The sequence below is a fragment of the Seriola dumerili genome, unplaced genomic scaffold (assembly GCF_002260705.1).
Source record: "Seriola dumerili isolate Sdu_G_001 unplaced genomic scaffold, Sdu_1.0 BDQW01000081.1, whole genome shotgun sequence".
NCBI classification, from domain to species: Eukaryota; Metazoa; Chordata; class Actinopteri; order Carangiformes; family Carangidae; genus Seriola; species Seriola dumerili.
The window spans coordinates 4,182,100-4,205,245 of NW_019174336.1; the positions used below are offsets into that span (position 1 = coordinate 4,182,100).

The following is a 23,146-nucleotide window of genomic DNA, read 5'->3' on the forward strand; positions in this document are numbered from 1 at the left end:
TTTGTCTTTCTTGTCATTAATATCAGTTAGTTTTAGGTTTTCACAACACTGCAAAGACTACACAGATGACTTCATTTATTTTTTGTTTAGTATGCACTAAAGGAATACTTGTGTAGAGGTGGAAGAAGTATACATCTTTTTTAAGCGGAAAAATACTTCATTTAGAATATACACGTCCTAATGTAACTTAAGTTAAAAGTAATTCTGAAACAACTCTTGGGATCCTACATTAATGACGTACATGTATGGCTACATGCACAGATACACAGACATTTAAAAAAATTTCCTCTGTGAAATGCATTACATTTTGTAATTAGTATTTTCACTTCATTGCTCTGAATTGTTGAGTAAAAGTATTAGGTACAACAAAAGTAAATACTACTACCTAAAAATTGTACTTGCTTAATATATTTAATAGATTGGCTCAGTATTTAAGTGTAACCTGACATTTCCAACCTCTGCTCTTATTGAAATCAATTAATAATTGGTCTGTTCACGAGCCTTGGGCATGGGCAATGGCGTTCACGAGCTCGTAAAGATAACTTTAACAGCGTAACTTCTTAGCTAGCAGCTAAAGAGGATTTTTATTTCGCTAGCTTAACGTTAATGTCGCTTTTTAATCAAACAGTCAGTAATACGACAATTAATTTACTCTTTGCGACAGTAATTTGCTCTTTGTAGGACTGGCACCATGACAAAGTTAAACTGTGTTAATCTTGACAAGTTTATGGAGGAGTTTGCTGAACTGGAACAGGTAAGGTAGCTAGCTTATTAATGGATACATATGATCTGTGCTATTTGATGTAATTGCCTGTTTTTCAGTAGGTGTCACTTCAGTAGTTTAATGAGTGGAAAGTATGAGGAGGAGAAACATAATTTAACGCTAGGTCTTCACTCAAAGATAATTACAGGTTGCCGTAAGGAGTGTTTGGTAACCTCAATCATAATCTGACAACTTCAAAGAAGATAACATAGCCTACTTTTACTTTTAGCCTACTACTTTTACTTTTTAACTTGCCTCGTAAAAACCTCGTTTTGCTGTTTTTCTGTATTTCACGTGGATGGATTAAGTTGGCAAAGGAGAAGTGCTCATTAACACAGATTTAAACACATTTATGAACAAAATTTAAGAGAAAACATTCCCTGTGTGTGTTAGATAGATAGATAGATAGATAGATAGATAGATAGAAATTGTATTATCGCAACAGCCAAGACACATACAACAAAACAAAGATATACAACAAAAAGCATTAAAACAATAATTGGAATACAATGGAAACCTAAGACACTGAACTAAAACTGTGGTATGTCAAGTTTAGATTTTTTATATTGAAGTTTAGAGTATTTGTATTCACCTTTTATTTTTATCCAACAGAAAATTACAGCGGTTAATGGCAAAAACAACTTGTTGGAGATCATGCTGGAGGATGCCAATAGACTCATTAAATTCTATCTGACCAAGGAGAAAAGTCTGATTGAGGGTGAGTTTCTTGACTTTACATGTAAAAGCTGGGGGTTTAACATTTGTTTTACTTTTGTTTGCTTTCCAAGATGTAAGAGCCCCGTGAAGCCTGACTTGATGTTTGTCTCCCTCTGCTGGTGATATTGCCAACGACAGTCCTGACTGTCCTCTTTCAGTTCAGTCAAAGCAGAGCAAGGAATTGCAGCACAAATGTTTAAGAACTTTTGTAAAAAAAAAACAAGAGCAACACTATGGAATATAATTTCTAATACATTGTCATGAAAGTCAACATTCAAAGACAGATGAACTTCATAGTTCAGACAGATTTTACTGTCACTGGAAGGGTGAGTTGTAGTGTCATGTAGTTCTTAAAGAAGTTTTAAACCATAGAAAATTAAGCAATACATTAAAAAATACATTTAAATGGTTGTATAAACTTCCTCTCTCTCATTGAGTTGTGTTATACAGGATCTTATACATGTGTATGGTGTTTAAAAACTAGCAAACCATCCATGAGAACTTGCTAATTCTATTGATCAACCTGTTGCAGAGAGAGACAGCCTTCTCATCACAGTCAGCAGACTGCAGCAGACTCTACAGGAGCAGTGCAACCTCAGAGGTAACTGTAACAACCAACTGAATATGCATATAAAAAAAAACAATAATAGAATCCCAGGTAATTTAAAATACTCTCAATAGTCTTTGTCAGGGAGAAACAATATGTTTGAAGTGTTTCTTAAGTGCTCACCACAGTGAAGCTAATGTTGCAAAAGAATAAGGTCTACAATAAATAAAGAGTCTTCTGTTACTAGATATACGTAATTATGTTGCTGTTGCAGTGGAGAACGAGAGACTGAAGAACAATATGGCGCACATGAAACGACAGAACGAGAGATCAGCAGAGGTGAGGACTGAAGCAGGGGACAAAATGTATTATTATAACAGACCTTTTTCACAGCAGACATTTTACTAATAGAGTTAACAATGGCTCCAGTCATGTCAAGTGTCCCAGTAAATCATGGCAGTGAGCCAACATGCACAGTATACATCAATGTCATGAACCTGAAGCAGCTAAACAGGATTTAACCATCATTCATTTTATTATTTACACCTCTTCAGTTCCTGCTGCGACATGTCAAAATGTCTTCCATGTGATTCCGTGAATCAAGACTTTTAATTTAAAATTGTGCGTTTTCTATTTCCATAGCTGTTCTGGGAACAAGGAAGTGTTGTTTATATGGCATGATATAAATGTTTATTATGTTCTGAGATATTTATCTATTGTAGACTGTATACAAGAGTGTAATTGGGGATAATCTCTGTTTGATTTATTCACTTAAATATTGATACGTTCATCCTTATTACCATGCACTCAGTATTATTTGACATGGTTTCACCTTCGAGGCCACACACAGGCTGCCCTAATCTCCTGAGTGGTGGAGGCTTTTGGGGCGGACAGAAAGCTCTGCAGTAACTACTCATGGCATAAACCTACCGCCTACCACGTCCTTTGCTCTGGTTTTGGAAAAAGGAAAAAAAAAACATTTATAAAACATTTATTTTTATTTGCATGTGACATTCTTTATTTTTTTTTTAAAAATCATGAAAGTTTAGTCCAGCTGATCATCACTCAAGGTTAAGGCACTTTTGCTTGTTTTTTTATTTATTTATTTATTTATTTTTATTTGGTTTCATTTGGTTTTGCCACATCTCTAAATCTCAGTTTCTGAAGACAGATTACATTGTAATGTGTAATTTGCATGGTCAATATAAATGTAAGTTAATAAACAGCACTGACATATATATTTGTTTTGGACGTTGACGACAAAACTGTAGATGTAAGCACTTTTTTTCTGGTTTCAACTGAACACCTACTAAGTGACAGATTAATTTGAAATCAGAATGATCAGTTGACCGTCTTTGTTTGCCTTCTTACCAATATTTTACTTTAAAGTAGGTAGCAATGTGAAATGTTTGCCCAGAGCCAGCATCGGTCAGTGTCGTGGTGTGTGGCTTGTGTGTTGTCGACAGGACGGAGAGGCTGAGGTTCAGCGGCTGGTCGGTGAAATGAAAACAGAAGAAGACAGACACAAGAGGGAGCTAGAGGCTGTGAGGCAGCAGTGCAGGAGAGAGGTGGAGCTGGCTCACAGGAAGGGTTTCAATCAGTGTAAGGCCTCACAACTCACTCAGTACACTGCCTCAGTGGTCCTGGTCCAACTTCAGACGTATATGAAGTCAAAATCTTGCAGCTACACATGCACTTGTTAACAAATTGCGTGATTGTAGTTTAAAAACAAAACTTGCCGACTCCCTCCATGTTCCATTTATTTATTTATTTTTCTATGATGCAAAACTCAGCTGTTAATTGGACGTCTGCTTTTCAGTGAAACATCAGAGCAGAGCAGAGCTGCAGAACAGAAAATAATTAAGCCAAAAATAGAGACAAACAAAACATGTATGTTAAAGATGAACCTGTATTTGGCTGGTGCCTCTTGTTTTATTTCCTGACAGTGGAAGCCAAAGATGCAGAAGCAAAGAAGCTACTGGAGGAAAAGGATATGGATCTGGAGGAGATGAAGAAGAGGCTGAAGGATCAAGAGAGGGAGAGGCAGAGCGAGCTCCTCAAGTTACAAATGGAGGTAAATGAAAAGCCACACTCCACTTCACTTTACTGTAATGCAGTCAACTCAGGACCCTTCTCCAGGTGTTACTGATGATTATAGTCAACATGATTCTGAAATACATGTTTATGTGTAAAAACACTAAAATGCTTGTTTTGTTTCCTTGTGTTAAAAACCTCACAATGTTTAACTGAAGAATTCTTTATTTAATCCTTTATTAAAGCACAGGAGTTTTTAAAGATTAACAAGTAAAGTCTGAGTCTGTAATTGTTTTTTTCATCTTCATAATATATGAAATACAATAACTTGTCAGATAATCTGCAGAATCGAAGAGGCCAAGAGTTTGTCTGCAGGAGGTTCACATCTAGTTTCACATCTAGTATGGACAACATGACTGATCCACAGCAGCCTTAAGTATTATTAGAAATGCTCTGTGAAATTAGGAGAAGTCCTGAGGAATGATTTCATGATGAACCCAACTCTGCTTTGGTCTTGAGTGGCCGGTTTCAGCTTTACTAAGTTTATTGGAACCTTTGCTCTGTATGTTTTGGCAGTTTGGTGCGAAGTTAGCCAGAGTTCAGAGTACAGCTCAGTGGAGTCAACAGCAGCAGCAGCAGCAGCAGCAGCAACAACATGGCTCCAACCTTCTCCCTCAGAGTGTCTTCAAGAGGGTGAGCAGCCCACACAGAACCTTCAATGTCCTCCCTCTGTTTTTCATTACAGGGCTTTATTAACACACACAAAACAGATTCAAGTGGTAACTAATCTGTAACTCTGGTCAGAAACATATTTCATAAGTTCCAGTTTCTGCAGGAATGATGACAAAATGTTGAGTGTAACTGCAACAGGTTTTGTGTTTAAGATGCAAACTTCCGCTGAGAGGAGACCAAACTTCCATTAGGAATGACTGCATGTTTCATCCTGTTAGTCCCTTCATAATTTAGTAATATCAGACTACTTCCCAGCATGCTCTCTCCCTCAGCTTTTTCTTTTGTCTGGAAGAGAAAAGTGTAAACAAAATAGCCCGAACAGGCCTTCAGACATATACTGATATATCTATTATAAACATTGTGAATTAAATAGCAATTTCAAAACATCATCTTTGGGTTCTTGGAAACTGTGATGTGTATTTTTCATAATTTGCTATTTTAGACACAAAGCTATTTCAGAAGTCATAAACAATAATGAAAACAATTTGTTTCAGCTGTAGAAGAAATGTGATTAGCAATTACTAAATAGAAAGCACATCACACTCAAATAGTCTGTGCATACAGAAAATCATTCACCGGCTGCCGTCATTCACAAGAATCACTGAATAACATGTTTAAAATCAGTGGGTGGCATTTTTATAGGTCGTCATTGTCAGTCCAACTCCGTTGTTCTGAGAAATGTGTTGCATGTCTTGTTTATATTGCCTCTTTCTAATGTGTGTGTGTGTGTGTGTGTGTGTGTGTGTGTGTGTGTGTGTGTATTAACTGTGCGTGTGTTTCCTCAGAAGCTGCAGTTCTTCCAGGAGGAGAAGAACAAGGAGATTGTGGCTCTGCGTCAGAGAATCAAAGAGCTGGAAGAGAACCAGCGAGCCTGCGGCCTCAATGACAACCGCCTGAAGAGGAGGAAGATCTAGGTTGTTTCGAGGCTAATGATGCTAACGAGCTGTTGACCTGTCAGCTCTGCAGGTGCATGAGGCTCCTGACTCTCAGGGGGCAGAATAGATTTGTATTTCAGTCTCATTTCAAAGCAAAATTCCTGAGTTGTCGACTACTACTACTACTACTCTACCACCTGTTATGCTCTGTCACACCTGACTAGATTTGCAGTTTCACTGCCCTGCTCGCAGGTGACCAATGTGCAGAGAGTACATTTAAACACAGGACATATTCCTGTCTAAGGCTTTAATCCAATCAGACGTCTGCAGGGTGCGGGAGGAGGGAGGTGGAGGTGTCAACATTGAAGAAGCAATAGATAGCTGGAAGGCCAGTCCCATTCAAGGAGTTAACCTCGTTTATCTCCTTTCATTCAAAGAAAAAAGAAATAATTTAACTCTGAGTCATTTTCCTGTTTTTTTCAGGTTCCTTTAAGTCAAACTCTTTCTATTAATCTTGACATCTTGAAGTCTGTTTCCTGTAACTTCTGTTCAACGACTTCCTGTTGTTTATATTTAAGAAAGCAGGGGTCTGCAGTGATCTGCTTTCCTTAGTAGCATGAATCTTGTAATAACAACATAATAACAAGAACATAAAAGTGAGTAATAATAAGAATTTGTTTGTATCTGCATTTAACGTAGTCTTTCTGGACAGAAGTACTTCCACTTTATCGAATGGAGTATTTAGGATGTTAGCATATGTTTATGTTTACATACAATCTTACACACAAGAACCCAACTGATTCTTGATTTTGGATGCATGTATTGATATCGGAGTAAAAACATTATAATATTCATATTTGACATTTTAGTAATTGCACTTACTCGCTCTGTTTCCAGAGTTGGATGAAAAGGGTTAATGGCACTCTCGTGTCTGTTGTACGCTGAAAATTAAGCTATAGTCAGCAGTTGGTTAGTTTAGCTTAGCATAAAGACTGGAAACAGGTGGGAAAGGCTAGCTTGGCTCTATATACGTTTTAATTATTCCCTACATTTGGATAATTAAAGACTTTAGAGCTGAAACAATTGGTTGATTAGTCAGAAACAGACATTTCAGTTCTGTCTGTGATACGATAAAATGATCTGTAAGTAGCAGTCATGCCAATGTATCAATCAGGCTGCAACACAAGCTGCTTCTGCATTACGTAAAAGAAAGTAAGTTCAGCTGTGCTCTGTAATGTCTTGATGTCTTTCGATCGCAGCGTCTCCTTGTTGTCCCTCCACTGCTGCTCACAGGGACGACACACCTGAATGAAGATGCTCCGCCTGGTGCAACATTGACCTCATGCTTTGTAATCTCTTTATCTGTTCTGTTCAGCCAGAGTCTAAGGGGGACAGGGAGCTAATCTCTGTAGGAACATTGGGTAATACTCTTGCATAACATTTCATCTTCACAGAGGCCAGTCAGTTCAACCTTGGCTGCACAGCACAACCGTTTCTATCACACAGGTGTCTTCTCCTCAACCTGCAACCCAGTGCATCCTGGTCACATACAGGCGCACTGTAGATACCAATACATGCACACGTCCGTCATGTGTTGCATGTTTTTGGCCTTATTTTTGCCACCACGAACTGTTGTTAACCATTTGAAGGGATTGGGGTAGACCTAAGTTAAAACAGGATTAGAGTTCATGACACCACGTTAATCCTTCGTCCTTCATTGAGGAGGAGAGGCTGTAAACAGGGAGAGGTGAAGGCTGAGGGGTGTGGCCAGGGAAGACCGGACTGACTGTCCATTTCAGTGATGGCTCAAACGCACATGCCCCTTCCCCTCCTGTGTCTCTGGCCACCAGTGTACAGCAGTCTGTTAGAGAGAGAAGAGAGGGGTGGCAGCGTTCTGCTCAGTGGACTGAGACTTTTTGAGATGTTGTGACACACACTGAGTCAGACTTCAGCATGTGTGAAGAAAATTAATTTTTCTTGGTGATATTGGGCCAAAAGAAGTACTTTCTTTATTTTTTTTGCTTGCAATGGACTCCATGGCTGTGTTTTGATGCAGAGCACCACTTTGGAAACTTGGTAAGGAGATGACAATCTTGTTTTCTACATCCTATTTATATTTTGTCAGATTTCTCCTGTGTTATTGCAGTCATTTCAGGGTTGTATGTTTCTGATCTCCAGTAAATTTATTGTAAAATGTGTACAAATGTATTTCCTGAGTTTACTGTAAAGTATTTCCTGTTTATCTGGTTCAGCTCTGTGTACAAACTAGCAGCTGGTAATGACACAATCCCACTGTCATGTTTTTGAAGATGACCCTATCTCTGACCCACTACAGAAATGCCTGGAGGCCAGTACCAGGTCACAAGCACCAGGCTCCACCACAGCCTTTACAGCTTGACGGACAGCTCTGAAGCCGGCCCCGAGGATGATGAGGCCGAGACCGCGCTGCGCCTCACCCCCCTGCAGAAGCTCACAACTGACATGTGCAAGGACGAGAAGACCATCAAGGAGCTGATCATAGGTCGCAGGGTGGGCTTCTACAAGGTCCGTGGGGAGATCGGTTATGGGACCTTCTCCAGGGTCAAACTGGCTTTCCACGCTCTGACTAAAGGTAAATGTGCAGATGTGTGTGCTACACTTTCATATGCTACTGTTTGGACCATCTGTCGCTCACACCTTGAGGAGCCCCTTTTGGTAAATGGACTGCTGTTTTATAGAGCTTCTCTAGTCTTACGAACCAGTGGAAGCCACATTCACCCATTCACACACCGATGAAACATCAGAGTTCAGTATCTTGCTCACGGATACTTTGAAATGCCGACTGGAGGAGCTGGGAATCAAACCACCAACCTTCCGATTAGTGGACGACCCACTCTACCTCCAAAGGCGGCCAATTCCACCTTTTCCATTTCGACCCTTAACGTTTGCCTGTGACCTTTTCCTTCATCATTATTCAGTCACAGCATAAAACTTGGCTTTGTAAAATGACTGTTTAGTAATTTCCTTCAGAGAAACCCAGAACACTCTGAGAAAAAGCGTAATAAGCAAAAGAGCAAAAGAAAATAAGGTCTTGATGTTCTACATGCACCTGGAACTGAAACCCAAACCCAGCCTGTACCTGCCTCTTTTAGAACCCACCAGAACACCAGTTGTGAGCCAACCTGACCCAAGACCTGAAGTTGTATTTTTGCTTTATTTCATTCATTACTGGCCGTTGGCTCTCCAGGCTAACGCACACGTTGCCTACTCTCTATCTCTATTTCTGGCTAATGTGGATCTACTTGACACACAGATGCAGAGAAAAAAGAAAAAGATTTCTGAATAAAGTACATTTAAAAATAACCACACACAGACTCAAAAACCAAAATCTGAAGTTTTACAAACAACAAAATGGCCTTAACCTGACACGAGGTTGTGGGTCAGGTAGCAAACTACTCTTTTCATTATTAGTTAATCTACAACTTATATTTTTAAATGAATAGTCTGTAAAATGTAACCACTTTTTTTCATTGAGTTAATCTGATGATCAAATGCTGAAAAATGTCCAACAGATGTCTTCCTCAAGTCTGAACAACAGTCCAAATATTATGTAGAAAAAGTAGCAAATCCTCATATTTAAGAAGATGGAACCAGAGACAGTTTTTCATTCTTGCTTGATAAATGACTTTAATTAAAAATGATTAAGGAAGGCTGGAAGTGACGGTTTCAAACTACTTTGACAGTCCAACAATCCAAACACAGAGTAGTATTCAGTTAACAGTAAAGTGAAAGTATTAAAAATCTTCACGTTTAAGAAACTTGAACCAGCTTATGTTTGGAAAAGATTCATTAATTCCAAACACTGTCGTTGAAGTTGAAGTTTGTGTTCCCACTTTACCCGCTGTTGACCAATCATCTGTCCCCCTCGTAGACAAAGTGGCCCTGAAGATCCTGGATAAGATGAGGCTGGACATCCAGGCCCAGCGTCTGCTCTCCAGGGAGATCAGCAGCATGGAGACCCTGCAGCACCCCAACGTGGTGCGTCTGTACGAGGTGGTGGAGACCCCGAGCCGCCTTTACCTGGTGCTGGAGTACGCAGGCGGAGGAGACCTGCACAACAGGATCTGCAACGAGGGAAAGTTTTCTGACAACAACAGCAAGATCACCTTCGCTCAGATCCTCTCTGCCATCAAATACATGGTCAGTGACTCATTTTAGTTTGTTTTTTACGTCATGCGGTTGTATTTTTTTACCCTTAGTAATCATTAACATCACACATTTCTAAACCACAACTAATTAAAAAAGCAACAACTTTTCATTTCAGAAAGATAAAAAGAAAACATCTTAGTAAGACCGCTACAAAAATGAGGAAGAACAAAATGATTTGAAACCACTAACAACACATTTAGATTTTCACACAAACTAAAAACAAATGTAATTAATAATTATTCTATTATTTTCATCAATTACTCTGCTGATTACTTTCTCTATTAATTTATGTTGTCCATGACTGTAATTATTTGCTTTCAACATAATTAATCATAGAACATAGTGTAATTTACTACCATTAAGAGTTCAGTTTGATGTGATCTTTAGAAATTTTTGTTTAAATCCAATAAAAACAGAATCAAAATCAAGGTGAATAACATTTGATAATGGAACCCATGATGTTTGGCCAGATACTGATATGTAGATTTGCTATCATGCTTATAAAGACTGGTGCATCCTTATTATGTGACCTAATGATGATATGAGTGGGTTGGCACTCTGTGGCAAGAAGTTTATTTAAATCAGATGAAAAACTGTTTTGCACACCTGCATCAGTAAACGGCAAAGCCACAGATGCACTGGTCCCTTTAAGGTAATGCCCACGTGTAGTCAGAGATCTTGTCAACATCCATTAGAGCAGAACCTCACACACAGTGTCAAGGACCAGTGCAAAACAGTGGAGAGGCAATAGACCTTTTTTGCAGCGGACATTTTTGGCATGTCATAGCAGGACAATAGGTGTAATGAATAATGTTAATTATGGATTCATTCCACTTCAGTGTGCAGGTTTTCAGGGTCCTGGTATTGTGCATGCTTACTTACTGTTTTTTTTTTGTTTTTTTTTTCAACTGGGAAACTTAAATAGAACTGAGCCACTGCAGTGCTATTGTCTTGAAGAGTTGATTCCCACAGGAACATGTTTGGGTCAGGTCCTTCCTCTTTGCCATGGTCTCTGTCCCTTAAAGTGATTCTCCAGCATTTAGGCTTGTCTGCCGTCTCACCAGCAGTTTCATGACCTCCTACATGTTTAGCTTAGATCAGCACCACCACAGGAAGCTCTGGGAAACTAGCAGCTGACAGCTTGGTCTTATTTTTATGATGAGGCTTCATTGATCACAGGATCTCTGTCAGTGTGCAGCGAACAACATGGGAAGCTTTCAAGGTTTTGAAATGGTACAGATTTGAGCCAGTTATCTAAAGCACTCCTTTGTGAAAACAAAGATGGCTTTTAAACTTCTTTGACCTACACTTGTTACTGCAGAGCTCGCATGCAGGTTTACAAAGCAGTGTCCAATCACAACAAACTTTTCAAGGGAATTCTCATTTGTTTTCACTTCCAAGTTGTTTGGATTACATTGTTTTGTTTACATTGACTCATTATGATTCTAATATGTCACAATTATACAGCAGTGAAGTCCTGAGAAGAATAGAAAGACTGTTCACTTACAGTCTGAGTTATAGCAAAAACAACAGCCACAGATCATCTACAATCTCAGACCTGGTGGATATGTACCAGTTTCAAACTAAACATGTGCTTCGTTCTGCAGCACAACATCAACATCATCCACCGGGACCTGAAGGCGGAGAACGTTCTGTTCACCAGCGCTGGCTGTGTGAAGGTGGCTGACTTTGGCTTCAGCACGCAGGTCTCAAACCGCAACAACGCCCTCGACACCTTCTGCGGCTCTCCACCCTACGCGGCCCCGGAGCTCTTCAGGGACGAGTGCTACCTGGGGCCGCCGGTGGACGTGTGGGCCATGGGCGTCCTGCTTTTCTTCATGGTGACCGGCACCATGCCGTTCCGCGCTGACACCATGGGCAAGCTGCGGCGCTGCATCATCGAAGGCGCCTACACCGTCCCCCCCTGGGTGCCCGGGCCCTGCCAGAAGCTCATCAAGGGCATTTTGAAGACAGTCGCGGCCGAGCGCTACGCTGTCGACCAGATGATGGGCTGCGATTGGCTCTTACCTGTGGAGTTTCCCTGGTCGTTGCTGCCTCCCGAACCAGTGAGCCCTCTGCAGAGCCTGCTGGACTCGGAGTACGGGGACCTGGAAGAGATGGTGGAGGAGGTCAGGGGCTCGCTGGAGGAGCTCGGCTTTACAACGGAGCACCTACGAAACAATCAGCCCAAAGACAGCCGCAACCCCTTCACCGGGGTTTATCGAATCCTGCTGCACCAAGCCCAGAAGAGAAGGGGCTGCGACTGCCTCCCTGTGGTCCGAGGCATGGTGAGGGATCCCAAGAGAGAGGGGCTCCGGGCCTACAGGGGCCTCCGACACACCTCCAAGTTCTGTGTGCTTTCATAAGAGAGAAGCTTCAGCACAGTTTTTATACAGACTTTTATACCAACAGAACCAGTAGCATTAGTGATTTTTTTTTTATTTTACTTTGTGTAGTTTTTACAGACAAATATTTTTGATAAATGTATTTTACTCCTTCCAATGCAGCATTTTGTCATAGCCTAACCTGTGAGTGAAAGTGCCTAATGAAATGAAACAACAGTGATAGTTGTTGCTCCTTGCAGGAACAGTGAATTTAGATTCATCCTGTAAAACTTGTATTAAATACAGCAGCAAGGCAATATACAGTATCTATAGCGATGAATCTGTTGATCATGATTGTCTGGTTAATTGATTAATCATTTGATCCAGTGATTACTTGAAGTGAAGCAGTGCTGCTCAGTGTAGTTTATGGCCTTAGTGTCTGAGTGTGGACATGAGTTGTCAGCAGTCCAACTGAAGACTCAGGTCTGAAGATGTAAATAAGTTTATTTCTTATCTTTTTAATCTTCCTGGGTTCCAGTGGGGGTCCCATCCCTTATTTTGAGAACTTTATTCTGTAAAATGTTGGAAAATAAAATAATGAGAATTGCCCTTAACAGGTTTTCCCTGATGCATTAAGTCTTGTCATGTAAAATATGATATTTGTGCACATGATTTTGGCCTTTCCTTTTGAGCGCACAGAGGACTTTCAGGAAATATTCAAATAACAAATGTTAAAGTTTCTTCAAGCTTACACCCACTTAAACCATTTCTGTCTCTTATTGTTTATGAAAAAAGAAATAAAGTGATTAAAGGAACTGATGTGTCAGGCAGATTTCATTGTTGAGATGCAGAGCAGGTGCTGCTGCTGCTGCTGCTGCTGCCGCTGAACCCAAACAGAGCTGATCTGGCGACTTTGTTGCCTGTTTACCAAAGTTTCACTAAGTGCCTGCTAGTAAATAATAGTCCGGACAGCAGCTGGCAGGACACCAGATGATACCCAGGACCCCCTCGCGTCTCCACAACCGGCCCAAACCAGTCAGACCCGAAGCGACTGCCCCCAATGGAAACTGACTAACCCCCGGCTCCTCCCAGCCCCTGCCCTGCCCGACCCCCACCTGCAGGAAGCGGCAGATGGCGCGGCGTGGCTGCAGAGACATCTGCAGGCCAGACAATAGGCGCTCTGTGCGGACCGCTGGAGCTGACAGGCCCGGAGCTCCGCTATTGTGCGCTGCGCCATACACATGCAGATGAGGTCTGCAGGGGGAGGGACCGCAGTTTTTTTTTTTTTTTTTACTACTGGGACAACAGTGAGCAGATGACAGGCCTTAGCGCCTTCCATGCAAATTTTGCTGAGTTGTAAACTTTTGTTAGTTTCATAACACCCCCAACCCTCACCACCTCCTCCACCCAAACACACACAACACACGCACACTTGTAAATCATAAAAGCCAGGTTTGTAGAGAAAGTGAAAAGACATAACACCAGAAATATCATCTTTTGTCTTTTATTGAACATTTTCCACTTACAATTTCTAATGTCTGTCAAACTTATGAATGAGTTTGTTTCCAACAGGATCAGAATATCTTCAGTCAAATCTTCATTTCTTTAACATTTCTTTCTTCATTACATAATGAAGTGTTTATAAGATCATTTTACAACTTCTCATATTTTTTAACATTAACTTAATTGAGCCATTTTCTAAAGTGAAACCTTTAGAGAAAAGACTTTTTCAAAGTTTTTTTTTTTCTTTTTTTTGTTTAAGAATATTTTTGTCATTGTTAAATTTCTAAAGTGAAACCTTTAGAGAATTAAGACAATTCTGGAAAGTGGGAAACATTTTCGCTGACTGCAACTGTTGTCATGTTGCTCAGCGAAGAGGACATCTTTAAAAAGTCCCTTTTTAAGAAGGCCTCTTCCTCAGCACCGCTTCTTCTCCTGCTGCGCGTGCTTCAACGTGCGACATTTGCTCTGTGGGACCACAGGACGCAGAACTCGCTTCTCCTTCCTCTCCAAACCTCATCCGCACAAAGAATGAGGGTCGATGTGTCGCTCTTGTGGCATACCTGACCTCGTTCACATAAAGAATGAGAGTCATCTTGGCATGGACGGGACAAGAGGCGACGGTTCACGGGGGCCCTCCTCGGGCCGGCGCCGTGCTGCCTGGACGGGAATCCTCCTCAGGAGTATCCAGGGATGAGCAGAAACAGGGTCATCCTGTTCATCAGGATGAGTATTTCCAGATAAGAAGCTTCACAGCATCTGAGCAAGAGAGGAGCCGAGGCCCAGATCAACGCTCGGGGAGGCTGATCTCAGGGACCCAGTCGTTCAGACGGCGGCTCTCCTCACAGAACAGGTGCAGCTTCTCCAGAGCAGGGTCCTCCCAAGACCCGTCAGCTGGGTTCTGTTCAAGCAGGAAGAGGGGAGAGAGTTTAGTCACGCGCGTCTTTCAAAACAGCATCACGTACAAACATGTGAAAGATAACAATAACAGAACATGATTTAACTGAGGTCTACATACCGTGATGAGGACGCAGTGAGCGTCTTCAAGCTGCTCCGCCTTGTCACCAACGATCTCAGCCAGACGCTGCATGTCGCTCACTCTGACGATGCTGATGTCGTTGTCGAAGCAGAAGGACTGGATGAGGGTGAAGTGGATCTGGAGAGCGATGTCACACTCGAACTCCTCATCCATGGCCAGGACGCAGAAAGACACACTGTCCGGGTCACTGTGGAGAAACAATAAAGAGAAAAATCTCGTGAGATTTCATCCAAAACACAACCCAAAGTACCAGAGTGTATCCGAGTATGTGAACTGTCTCTCTTCAGCTGAGTCTCATACTTACAGATTCATTATTTTTGCGCTCTCGTAGACACCGACGGTGAGGGAGTCGTTGTCTTTAGCGGACACCAGGACCTCCTCCAGGGCTTTGCCGGTGCACTGAGCACGCTCGGTGGGTTTCTGGATCAGAACCTCCTCAAGAGTCATGATGAAGATGAAGATATTCCGAAAAGGAAGCGCTGTAGAGAGTTGGATCGGAGAGTAAATCCGGAGTGGGAGCAGAGTGCTTACAAACTCGCAGCCTCCCTCTTTTATACTCTCCAGCTCGTGCGGCGCAGTGAAAGCGCAGCGCCCTGATTGGCTGAAGCTGAATGGTGTATTGGTATGATAATGCTATTGTCACACTCCGGCTCGTGGCAGATTGATGGGGGTCATCGAGCCACGCACGCTCCCCCTCTGCGCGCAGCAGCCGGGCCTGAAACTAAAAATAGCTTCTTCTTTAAAAAAAAAAAAGTTTGATCACTCTGCAGCACTACATTGGTGCAAATGAAAGGAAACACAGCAGGTGATTGTGCTTGCAGAACTACATGCTGAACACCAAGTTCATTTATCCATGCAATTATAAGAACTCTAAAAGTTCTTCTAAAGTTGGCATGCAATGACATGAAGTCTAAAAACTGCACAGAAGCGTCTTATTGTTCTTTTTAGGAACGCAAAAACTATTTTGAGACCTTTTGAAACTCAGCTCAACATGCCACAAACTAAATAGCCTAAATACTGATGAATGAACTCCACTGAAAGAAAACCCAACAAACTCTCAACAATGTTTTTTACATGTTAGACTTATGTTGATAGTATTTCAGAAACAACATGGAGAAAGTCTGAAGGGCCCCTCCCCCCCTCTCCCCGAGCAGCAGAGAGAAAGGGCAGGTGGATGATGCCATCTGTGGACTAGAGGCTGGCCATAAAACGGCCTCATTGTGCGCGCAGAAGCCCTCTATTATCACGGCCCCCCATACAAATGCAAATGAACAGCGCGTGCCAGAACGCTGTGCGTGCTGCGCAATCTGCATTGCTGGCCCATGCGGACCACGTGGCCATCAGCTGTCCAGAAAATCCTTGCTAGCTTTTTATTTATTTACTCTGGGGAGTTCAGGGGCCACACGGACTGAATTCTATAGGACAACTTGTGAAGTTTATTGCACTGTTGTTTGGTATTTGTTGCAGAGATGCACCAAATGTTTTCATCTGTGATTCAATTTAAAGCAATTTCTGCAACTTTCTGTTATTTTCCGATCACTTTTACGCACGACGAAACATTTACGCACTCATCATGTCCACTGATTTCTCCCCAATACCTCCTGCTTATTTGTTTCTGTTTGGTATTTTGTGTAGATGCACTGCATGTGTTTGTCTTTTGATTTAAATAAATATGACATCTGACAACTTTCTATTTATTCCCTGTCACTTTTATGCACGACAAAACTTTTACGCACGGGTCTATTTCTTTTCTTCCACTGATAGAGCAGTTTCTCCCCAACAGCTCGTGCTCATTTGATTATCATTAAGCTGCATAATAATTCAAAACACATCTTGCATCAGGTCAGACCTGCTGCCACTGCTGCGTAAATATAGTGGAGGGGGGGCTGGAGTGGAGAGGCGGTGCAGGAGGAGACACAGGTTGGCGGTGATTGATTCAGCGCTATTGTTCTGCGGAAGGCAGAGCGGCAGATGGAGAACTGTCGCTATGAGGGGACCCCCCCACCCATCCTGCTCTTTTCTCTCCAAAACCCAGGTCAACCCCGACCCCAGGGCGCGCCGATCTTTTGTCAGCGAGTCTCCACATTCGCCAGTCTGTTGTCTGAGTTTTGATTAAATTTGAATGCCAAAGAGCAGAGCTTATGGTCTAAACTTTCACAATGACAAGTGTTATCTCCAAAGAATGCCAGACGCGTAAATGCAGATAAAAATCACTCTCAGTTTGAGCTGTAAACACGTGCAAGAATGCTGAAAGTGTGTTTTGCTAAACAACAAATCGCTTATCTGCACATTATTGCAGCAACAAAATCATCTGTTTATTTGTACCTCGCTTTCAGTTTCTGTCCGCGTGCTGCAGACTCATCAGCAGGTCAGCTGGACGGGAGGCTCAAAGTTTGATTTGGATCCAGCTGATAGTGAATCAAACGCACGGGCTATTTTAGGAAGGATCAGCTTGCATGGCCACAGGGCAGGCGCGTGCAAATCGATACCGAGCCTTTGTTGCTGAAGCACATCTGCCAGACGGAGGCCTCCCCGGCAGCGCGCGACAGGTGTTGGTGGTCAAAGCTCTCTTCTGGTGACCTGGGGCGACTCCACAAAGCCCTAAACCTCTTTGTAAAGATGGAAGTGTCTAAAGCTGGAGGATAAGTCAACCTTGTTTATATTTGGCTTCTAGTTTGTTCTAATATGACATGGGCTTTAGGAAAATAGGCCAATATTTTAGTAGGTGTACAACAATTATTGTTTTTTCTTTTATCAAATAACTGATTCTGAGCTACAATATAGCAGAAAAACGATATAAACCTAAACATAAACATAAAGTTATATGTAGGTTCTTAAATTTTGCTAAACTTCATCGTTAGGTTTTGTTTAACCTGAAGACTCAAAAATCATATTTGCAGCGAAATGAAACACTGCGGCCATCACGCCCAGCAGGTGCTGTCTGACTTCCTTTCTCCACCCTCCCTTCACCTTCTCCTCGGGGACAGATGGTATCTCTCAGTTGCTATGGAGAGTGATGCAGACAGAGAGATAAAGCACGCAGGCATCTCCAGATGCCACGCGCCTCGAGTAAGGCCCGGCTTTACGAATGCAAAGCAGCGGCGCGTGCCACTGCCCAATCTACAGAAAAACAGTTCAGGCAGTGCAATTGGTCACGAGTTATAAAAGTGTGTCGGACACCCAGTAGCTACAGTTACAATGGTGGATATCAGCATCAGAGCGTTCAGAACAGTATTGATCAGTGTTTTTTTTTTTTATCAACAATGATTAATTACTGTATTTTCCAAACATTATCATGCAGTTTTTATTTTTATTTCTCTCATAGCACAGGATCTGGAAAATTAGGCCTTTGCAAAAACTATGTAACTTCATCAGAAACATTTGCAAGTTTTAGCTTCTTATCTCCATGGTATGCATGGTTTTAAATATCACGGTTTCTATAACAGTGTAGGGACATCCAGAGATAAAATATTGCTTTAAAAATGGATGCAAAAAAAGAGAATGTCAAAACTTGAGAAGAAAAGGTTTGTATGAGACCTAATGTGACAACTTTTATCTTAAACTGCAGTCAGAGAACAATATTGAATTTAAACTTTTATTTTGAAGGTTTTACACAACAGGCCACAATACAAAGAACACGTTTCTTCTTTTGACATGAATATTCATTTGCTGAAGTGAAACCTACAGGTAGTGTTACATTGCGTGTTGTGGTGTACTTGCACGTTCAAGCTTCAAGGTGAGAGTTTCAGCTGCAGGCAGTCATTGGCCTCCATTCATTTCCATATAACATGAAAATCAGCAGACTCTTGAAACTTGGCTGACCACTTACAGTGAAAATCAGGTCTGCCATCGCTAGTTCAGTGTTGACCTGAATGAAAACAGGTTTGATGTTCAATATGATGGATTGCACAACTCAAGCAAACAATTGTCTGATGTTTGTTTTGCACAGAAATGAATGGAGGCCAATGGCTGACTGCACTGGAAAAAATACATTTTAAAATCTGACCTGAATCTTGAAACATGACACAATATGAAAGGACAATAACAAAACAGAAAAATGTAGCACTTCTTGACGGTTTCACGTATTCACAGTGCTGCAGGGTCCCAATGGTTTCCATTCATTTTCTGTGCAGTTTGAAAAACAATAGCAGACTCCTGAATCTTGTTTGAGTTGTGTAATCCACTAAAGTGAAAATCAAATCTGCGTCAGTTTTGGCAGAAGTTACTGATTGCTATTGATCATTGTCATTAATAATTTTTGATCACTGGGTGGTAACAGTTAAAGTGCAGGCTTATTTGAAAAGTCATGGCTAAATTAATTTGTAACAATAATGTAACTTGATAAAAATGAATGTGGACTTGATGTTCACATGCGATGGACAACAGTTCTCAAGCAATTTTCGAGATTCTGTTAATATAATTAATATCAATATTGATACCATACTGAAATGAATGGAAATCATCATAAAATTACATTACAGACATGCAACTCAGTGGTTGGTGGTCTTCAAAATGTTTAGCTGTGTGTGTGAGATACTGTAGATGATAACATGCAAACCCCATTGTGGAGTCCTCTAAAAGTTTGAATGGCAGTTATTGGTCGCTTCTAATTCATCCTGAACTTTGAGGACTTTGACGACAGCAGTCTGGTCTTCCTGTGTGGTTTCATTATTCCTGTATGCTCAAAGAATCACTTAAAGGTCAGAGAGTTTCTACATCTGATCCTTTCAACCAAAGCTGCCCCCGACTTTCTAAGACTTTCTATAGGCACGCGTCCCTGAGGGTGGGGTGGGGGCTCCAGGCCTGTTGTAGCCATTGTGCCCCCAGCAGCCAATCAGGGAGTGAGCGTGTGCCGGGTCTGCAGTATAAATGCTGGCACACTCTAGGAAGCAGCACAAACACTGTTCTCTGGACTTTCTGACCACATCAGCTGTACTGTGAGAAACAAACGTGATCATGCAGTCTCCTGGAAAATCTCTGAAGGAAGCTCTGCTCTGCGCTCAGAGCGAGGACCGACTCACTGTTGGAGTGTATGAGAGCGCTAAAATTATGACTGAGTAAGTAAACTAAACATGACTTAAATATGACTTTGGCATATTCACTAATGACCCAACTTGATCAATATCTGAGAGCTGTAACTAACAGGACGCGTCTTTTCTTTCTCCACAGTGACCCGGACAGTGTGTCTTTCTGCGTCCTGGCCATGGATGAGGAGTTCGAGTGTGACATCGCTCTCCAGATCCACTTCACCCTCATCCAGTCCTTCTGCTTCGACAACGACATCAGCATCGTCAGAGTGAGCGACATGCAGCGTCTGGCTGAGATCGTTGGTGACAAGGCGGAGCAGCTTGAAGACGCTCACTGCGTCCTCATCACGGTATGTAGACCTCAGTTAAATCATGTTCTGTTATTGTTATCTTTCACATGTTTGTACGTGATGCTGTTTTGAAAGACGCGCGTGACTAAACTCTCTCCCCTCTTCCTGCTTGAACAGAACCCAGCTGACGGGTCTTGGGAGGACCCTGCTCTGGAGAAGCTGCACCTGTTCTGTGAGGAGAGCCGCCGTCTGAACGACTGGGTCCCTGAGATCAGCCTCCCCGAGCGTTGATCTGGGCCTCGGCTCCTCTCTTGCTCAGATGCTGTGAAGCTTCTTATCTGGAAATACTCATCCTGATGAACAGGATGACCCTGTTTCTGCTCATCCCTGGATACTCCTGAGGAGGATTCCCGTCCAGGCAGCACGGCGCCGGCCCGAGGAGGGCCCCCGTGAACCGTCGCCTCTTGTCCCGTCCATGCCAAGATGACTCTCATTCTTTATGTGAACGAGGTCAGGTATGCCACAAGAGCGACACATCGACCCTCATTCTTTGTGCGGATGAGGTTTGGAGAGGAAGGAGAAGCGAGTTCTGCGTCCTGTGGTCCCACAGAGCAAATGTCGCACGTTGAAGCACGCGCAGCAGGAGAAGAAGCGGTGCTGAGGAAGAGGCCTTCTTAAAAAGGGACTTTTTAAAGATGTCCTCTTCGCTGAGCAACATGACAACAGTTGCAGTCAGCGAAAATGTTTCCCACTTTCCAGAATTGTCTTAATTCTCTAAAGGTTTCACTTTAGAAATTTAGCAATGACAAAAAAAACCTTAAAAAAGTATAAGAAAAGAAAATCTAAAGGTTTCACTTTAGATATTTAACTTTGAGATTAAAAAAAAATACAAAAAGTGTTTAAATGAAAATAATTACAACTGTGTGAAATTGAGCTTTGCTTGAATCTTGAAAATTGGAAAATGCAGAAAAAACTAAAACTGAAGATATAGTACTTCCTGAAGATTTCACTTCAGCTCTATTTTTATCTCGTTGTCAAATGAAATGACTTGTTCACTGCACATCTGATTGTTGTGTAGGAATCTTGAAATAAAAATATTTGAATCCAGTTTTGCTCTCTGACTGTTCTTTAACCTTTTCATCTGAGATTAAAGTTTCCTGAAGCAACAAATTTAGCTCCAAACCTGCTCCTGTCTGATTGGACTGTGTGACTTTCTAAGCTCTTTCTGGCGCTTTTCGTTAAAAGTTTCACTCCTTCAAATCTGAGTCTGAAATCCGTCTGCAACATGTGCAACTCAAAACAACAAAAATGTCATGTCTTTATCTGCTTGTGTGTAATTCACGCACATACTCATCTCTGCAGAGGCTTGTGATGTGGATATTTCCTCTCTATATAAAATGTGCTATACTGAAACAAAACTAGTAAAGTTCCCTTCACAAAAATGGGCACGAGGAATAACAACACTGGTATTAAAGGAGATGAGATATTATTGGTAGATGAGCAATGTTCTGATTTCAATGTGAGGGATGTGTGTGGATGGAGAGAGTAGCGGGGGCTGTGTTTATCATCAGCTTTCATTTCTCTCAGCCTCAAAGTGGTATTTTTTTATCATTGAAGCACATGTCATCCCAAGGCTGTACAACAGGTGACTGGCAGGTCTGTCCTTCACACAATCATCTTTACTGTGAGATCAACTCACCAAGTGACCCTGATCCGGGTCTCTTCAGACGTTGCAGCTCGGAAGACGTGGAAGTTCTGCTTGCAAAAACCCTTCTCTGCTTTCTGTTATCGTGAAGCCTTCCACAATAATCTGTTCAGACGACGTAAACGTTTTCATAAACAATTAATCAAAATCAGAGTCGGAATAAATCTGGGGGAAATACTATGTCCCAGGTTAAAGGCTTTTGGGAAATACCTCGTTAACTTTCTTGACAATGTTCGATGAGAAGTTTGCGACTGTGCTCATGTCTGCAAAAAAGGGCAAACACTTCTCATGCTTCTATCCAAAGGTAATAAAATCCACCTGCCAGCTCCTCTGAAGCTCACTAACCAACACATTATAACTTGTTTGTTTCATCTGTGCAAAAGCCCAAGTTTAAAAATGATGTTGTGTTTTTGTGGCTAAGCTAACCCCCTGCTGTATATTTAGCACACATATATGACAGTGGCAGCATTTCTTCTTATCTAACTTCCAGCAAGAAAGCAAATAAGCGTATTCCCCAACATGTCATCAGCTTTAGCGTGCCAGAGCTTTCTCATTCGTTTAAAGACTCCTTTGGCCCAGCAAGAGTGCTAACATACTGTAGGTGCTCCAGCAAAAAAGGAAGTTATTTACTGCTTCATTTCACAGGGAAGTAAAATATTCCCTCCAAAATAAAAGTCCAGAGTCATAAGATCTTGCGTCAAACGGCTGCAGCATCTTGAAATCTGATATGGCTTTGTTCTGGTTCATATTTCATCCTCTCACCTTACCCTCTTCTTTGTGCGGCGTTATTGTCCGTCAGCTTCCTGCTCAGACTCAACTGATTCACTGGAAGCTTATTCAAGAGTTAAATGTCACAGCGACTCTGAGCTGGTGACACGTTTTCTGACTTTGAGCAGCTCAGCGATTCAGGGTTTTATCAGGAAAACTGTCAAACTGACTCCACTTACACTCACTAACAGCAACAGCAGAAGTTTTATTTCACAAGTCGCTCTAAGTGGAGAAATATCAACCAAAGTGAGGCTGCAGATTAATGAAGGTGATCCTTTGCTCCTGGCACACGCTGCTTTTTCTTCTCTTGCTCTCATTTGTGATTCAGAATCTTTAAGAGGCTTTTGTGTCTGTGGACTCGAACTCTAAAGTCACTCTGACCTGTATGTTGCATGTCACTGCGCCCTATTGTGGAGCCAACAGCTGCTGTAGCCCCCACGCCCCACTGTGACACACACACACGTACACAAACTCAGACACACACGCACACACACAGACTTCTTTTTCTTACTCTCTTGAAGTGTTCATCACAACTTGATGCGATGCTTACACACAGATTGCGATATTTTTACCAGCATAAAAGATTAAACCCAGACAGACCAAAGACGGAACAGAGGGACTGATTGTGAGTCTGCAC

General features: G+C 41.9%; 4 protein-coding genes across 4 annotated transcripts; 3 read left to right on the top strand and 1 right to left on the bottom strand.

Moving 5' to 3' along the window:
- Window positions 1-691: 691 nt before the first annotated feature.
- ccdc152 (coiled-coil domain containing 152) lies at window positions 692-5,707 on the top strand. Its single transcript, XM_022744438.1, has 8 exons — window positions 692-754; window positions 1,376-1,481; window positions 2,013-2,081; window positions 2,302-2,366; window positions 3,494-3,617; window positions 3,995-4,101; window positions 4,638-4,754; window positions 5,579-5,707. Exons 1-8 carry the CDS (start codon window positions 692-694, stop codon window positions 5,705-5,707), a joined length of 780 nt encoding a protein of 259 aa, XP_022600159.1.
- Window positions 5,708-7,674: 1,967 nt separating this feature from the next.
- LOC111221217 (serine/threonine-protein kinase NIM1-like) lies at window positions 7,675-12,926 on the top strand. The gene is made up of 4 exons (XM_022744584.1): window positions 7,675-7,744; window positions 8,004-8,279; window positions 9,579-9,847; window positions 11,464-12,926. The coding sequence occupies exons 2-4, from the start codon at window positions 8,006-8,008 to the stop codon at window positions 12,220-12,222; spliced, it is 1,302 nt and encodes a 433-aa protein (XP_022600305.1). The 5' UTR covers window positions 7,675-7,744; window positions 8,004-8,005; the 3' UTR covers window positions 12,223-12,926.
- Window positions 12,927-14,451: 1,525 nt separating this feature from the next.
- On the bottom strand, window positions 14,452-15,166 carry LOC111221204 (growth arrest and DNA damage-inducible protein GADD45 gamma-like). Its single transcript, XM_022744567.1, has 3 exons — window positions 15,024-15,166; window positions 14,699-14,906; window positions 14,452-14,581 (listed from the first exon to the last, which is right to left on the bottom strand). Exons 1-3 carry the CDS (start codon window positions 15,164-15,166, stop codon window positions 14,468-14,470), a joined length of 465 nt encoding a protein of 154 aa, XP_022600288.1. The 3' UTR covers window positions 14,452-14,467.
- A 4,509-nt stretch (window positions 15,167-19,675) lies between these two features.
- LOC111221205 (growth arrest and DNA damage-inducible protein GADD45 gamma-like) lies at window positions 19,676-20,343 on the top strand. Its single transcript, XM_022744568.1, has 3 exons — window positions 19,676-19,776; window positions 19,889-20,096; window positions 20,214-20,343. The coding sequence occupies exons 1-3, from the start codon at window positions 19,676-19,678 to the stop codon at window positions 20,325-20,327; spliced, it is 423 nt and encodes a 140-aa protein (XP_022600289.1). The 3' UTR covers window positions 20,328-20,343.
- Window positions 20,344-23,146: the final 2,803 nt, after the last annotated feature.

What these genes read in the sequence shown, in the direction of transcription:
- ccdc152 (XM_022744438.1), top strand. Translation starts at nt 692, where the DNA reads ATGACAAAGTTAAACTGTGTTAATCTTGACAAGTTTATGGAGGAGTTT. An exon ending in GGAGCTGGCTCACAGGAAGG is followed by an intron (nt 3,618 to 3,994) that starts GTTTCAATCAGT and finishes AAGATGCAGAAG; the next exon opens with CAAAGAAGCTACTGGAGGAA. An exon ending in TCCTCAAGTTACAAATGGAG is followed by an intron (nt 4,102 to 4,637) that starts GTAAATGAAAAG and finishes ATGTTTTGGCAG; the next exon opens with TTTGGTGCGAAGTTAGCCAG.
- LOC111221217 (XM_022744584.1), top strand. Translation starts at nt 8,006, where the DNA reads ATGCCTGGAGGCCAGTACCAGGTCACAAGCACCAGGCTCCACCACAGC. An exon ending in TTTCCACGCTCTGACTAAAG is followed by an intron (nt 8,280 to 9,578) that starts GTAAATGTGCAG and finishes TCCCCCTCGTAG; the next exon opens with ACAAAGTGGCCCTGAAGATC. An exon ending in TCTCTGCCATCAAATACATG is followed by an intron (nt 9,848 to 11,463) that starts GTCAGTGACTCA and finishes TTCGTTCTGCAG; the next exon opens with CACAACATCAACATCATCCA.
- LOC111221204 (XM_022744567.1), bottom strand. Translation starts at nt 15,166, where the DNA reads ATGACTCTTGAGGAGGTTCTGATCCAGAAACCCACCGAGCGTGCTCAG. An exon ending in AGCGCAAAAATAATGAATCT is followed by an intron (nt 14,907 to 15,023) that starts GTAAGTATGAGA and finishes GTTTCTCCACAG; the next exon opens with TGACCCGGACAGTGTGTCTT. An exon ending in CTCACTGCGTCCTCATCACG is followed by an intron (nt 14,582 to 14,698) that starts GTATGTAGACCT and finishes CTGCTTGAACAG; the next exon opens with AACCCAGCTGACGGGTCTTG.
- LOC111221205 (XM_022744568.1), top strand. Translation starts at nt 19,676, where the DNA reads ATGCAGTCTCCTGGAAAATCTCTGAAGGAAGCTCTGCTCTGCGCTCAG. An exon ending in AGCGCTAAAATTATGACTGA is followed by an intron (nt 19,777 to 19,888) that starts GTAAGTAAACTA and finishes CTTTCTCCACAG; the next exon opens with TGACCCGGACAGTGTGTCTT. An exon ending in CTCACTGCGTCCTCATCACG is followed by an intron (nt 20,097 to 20,213) that starts GTATGTAGACCT and finishes CTGCTTGAACAG; the next exon opens with AACCCAGCTGACGGGTCTTG.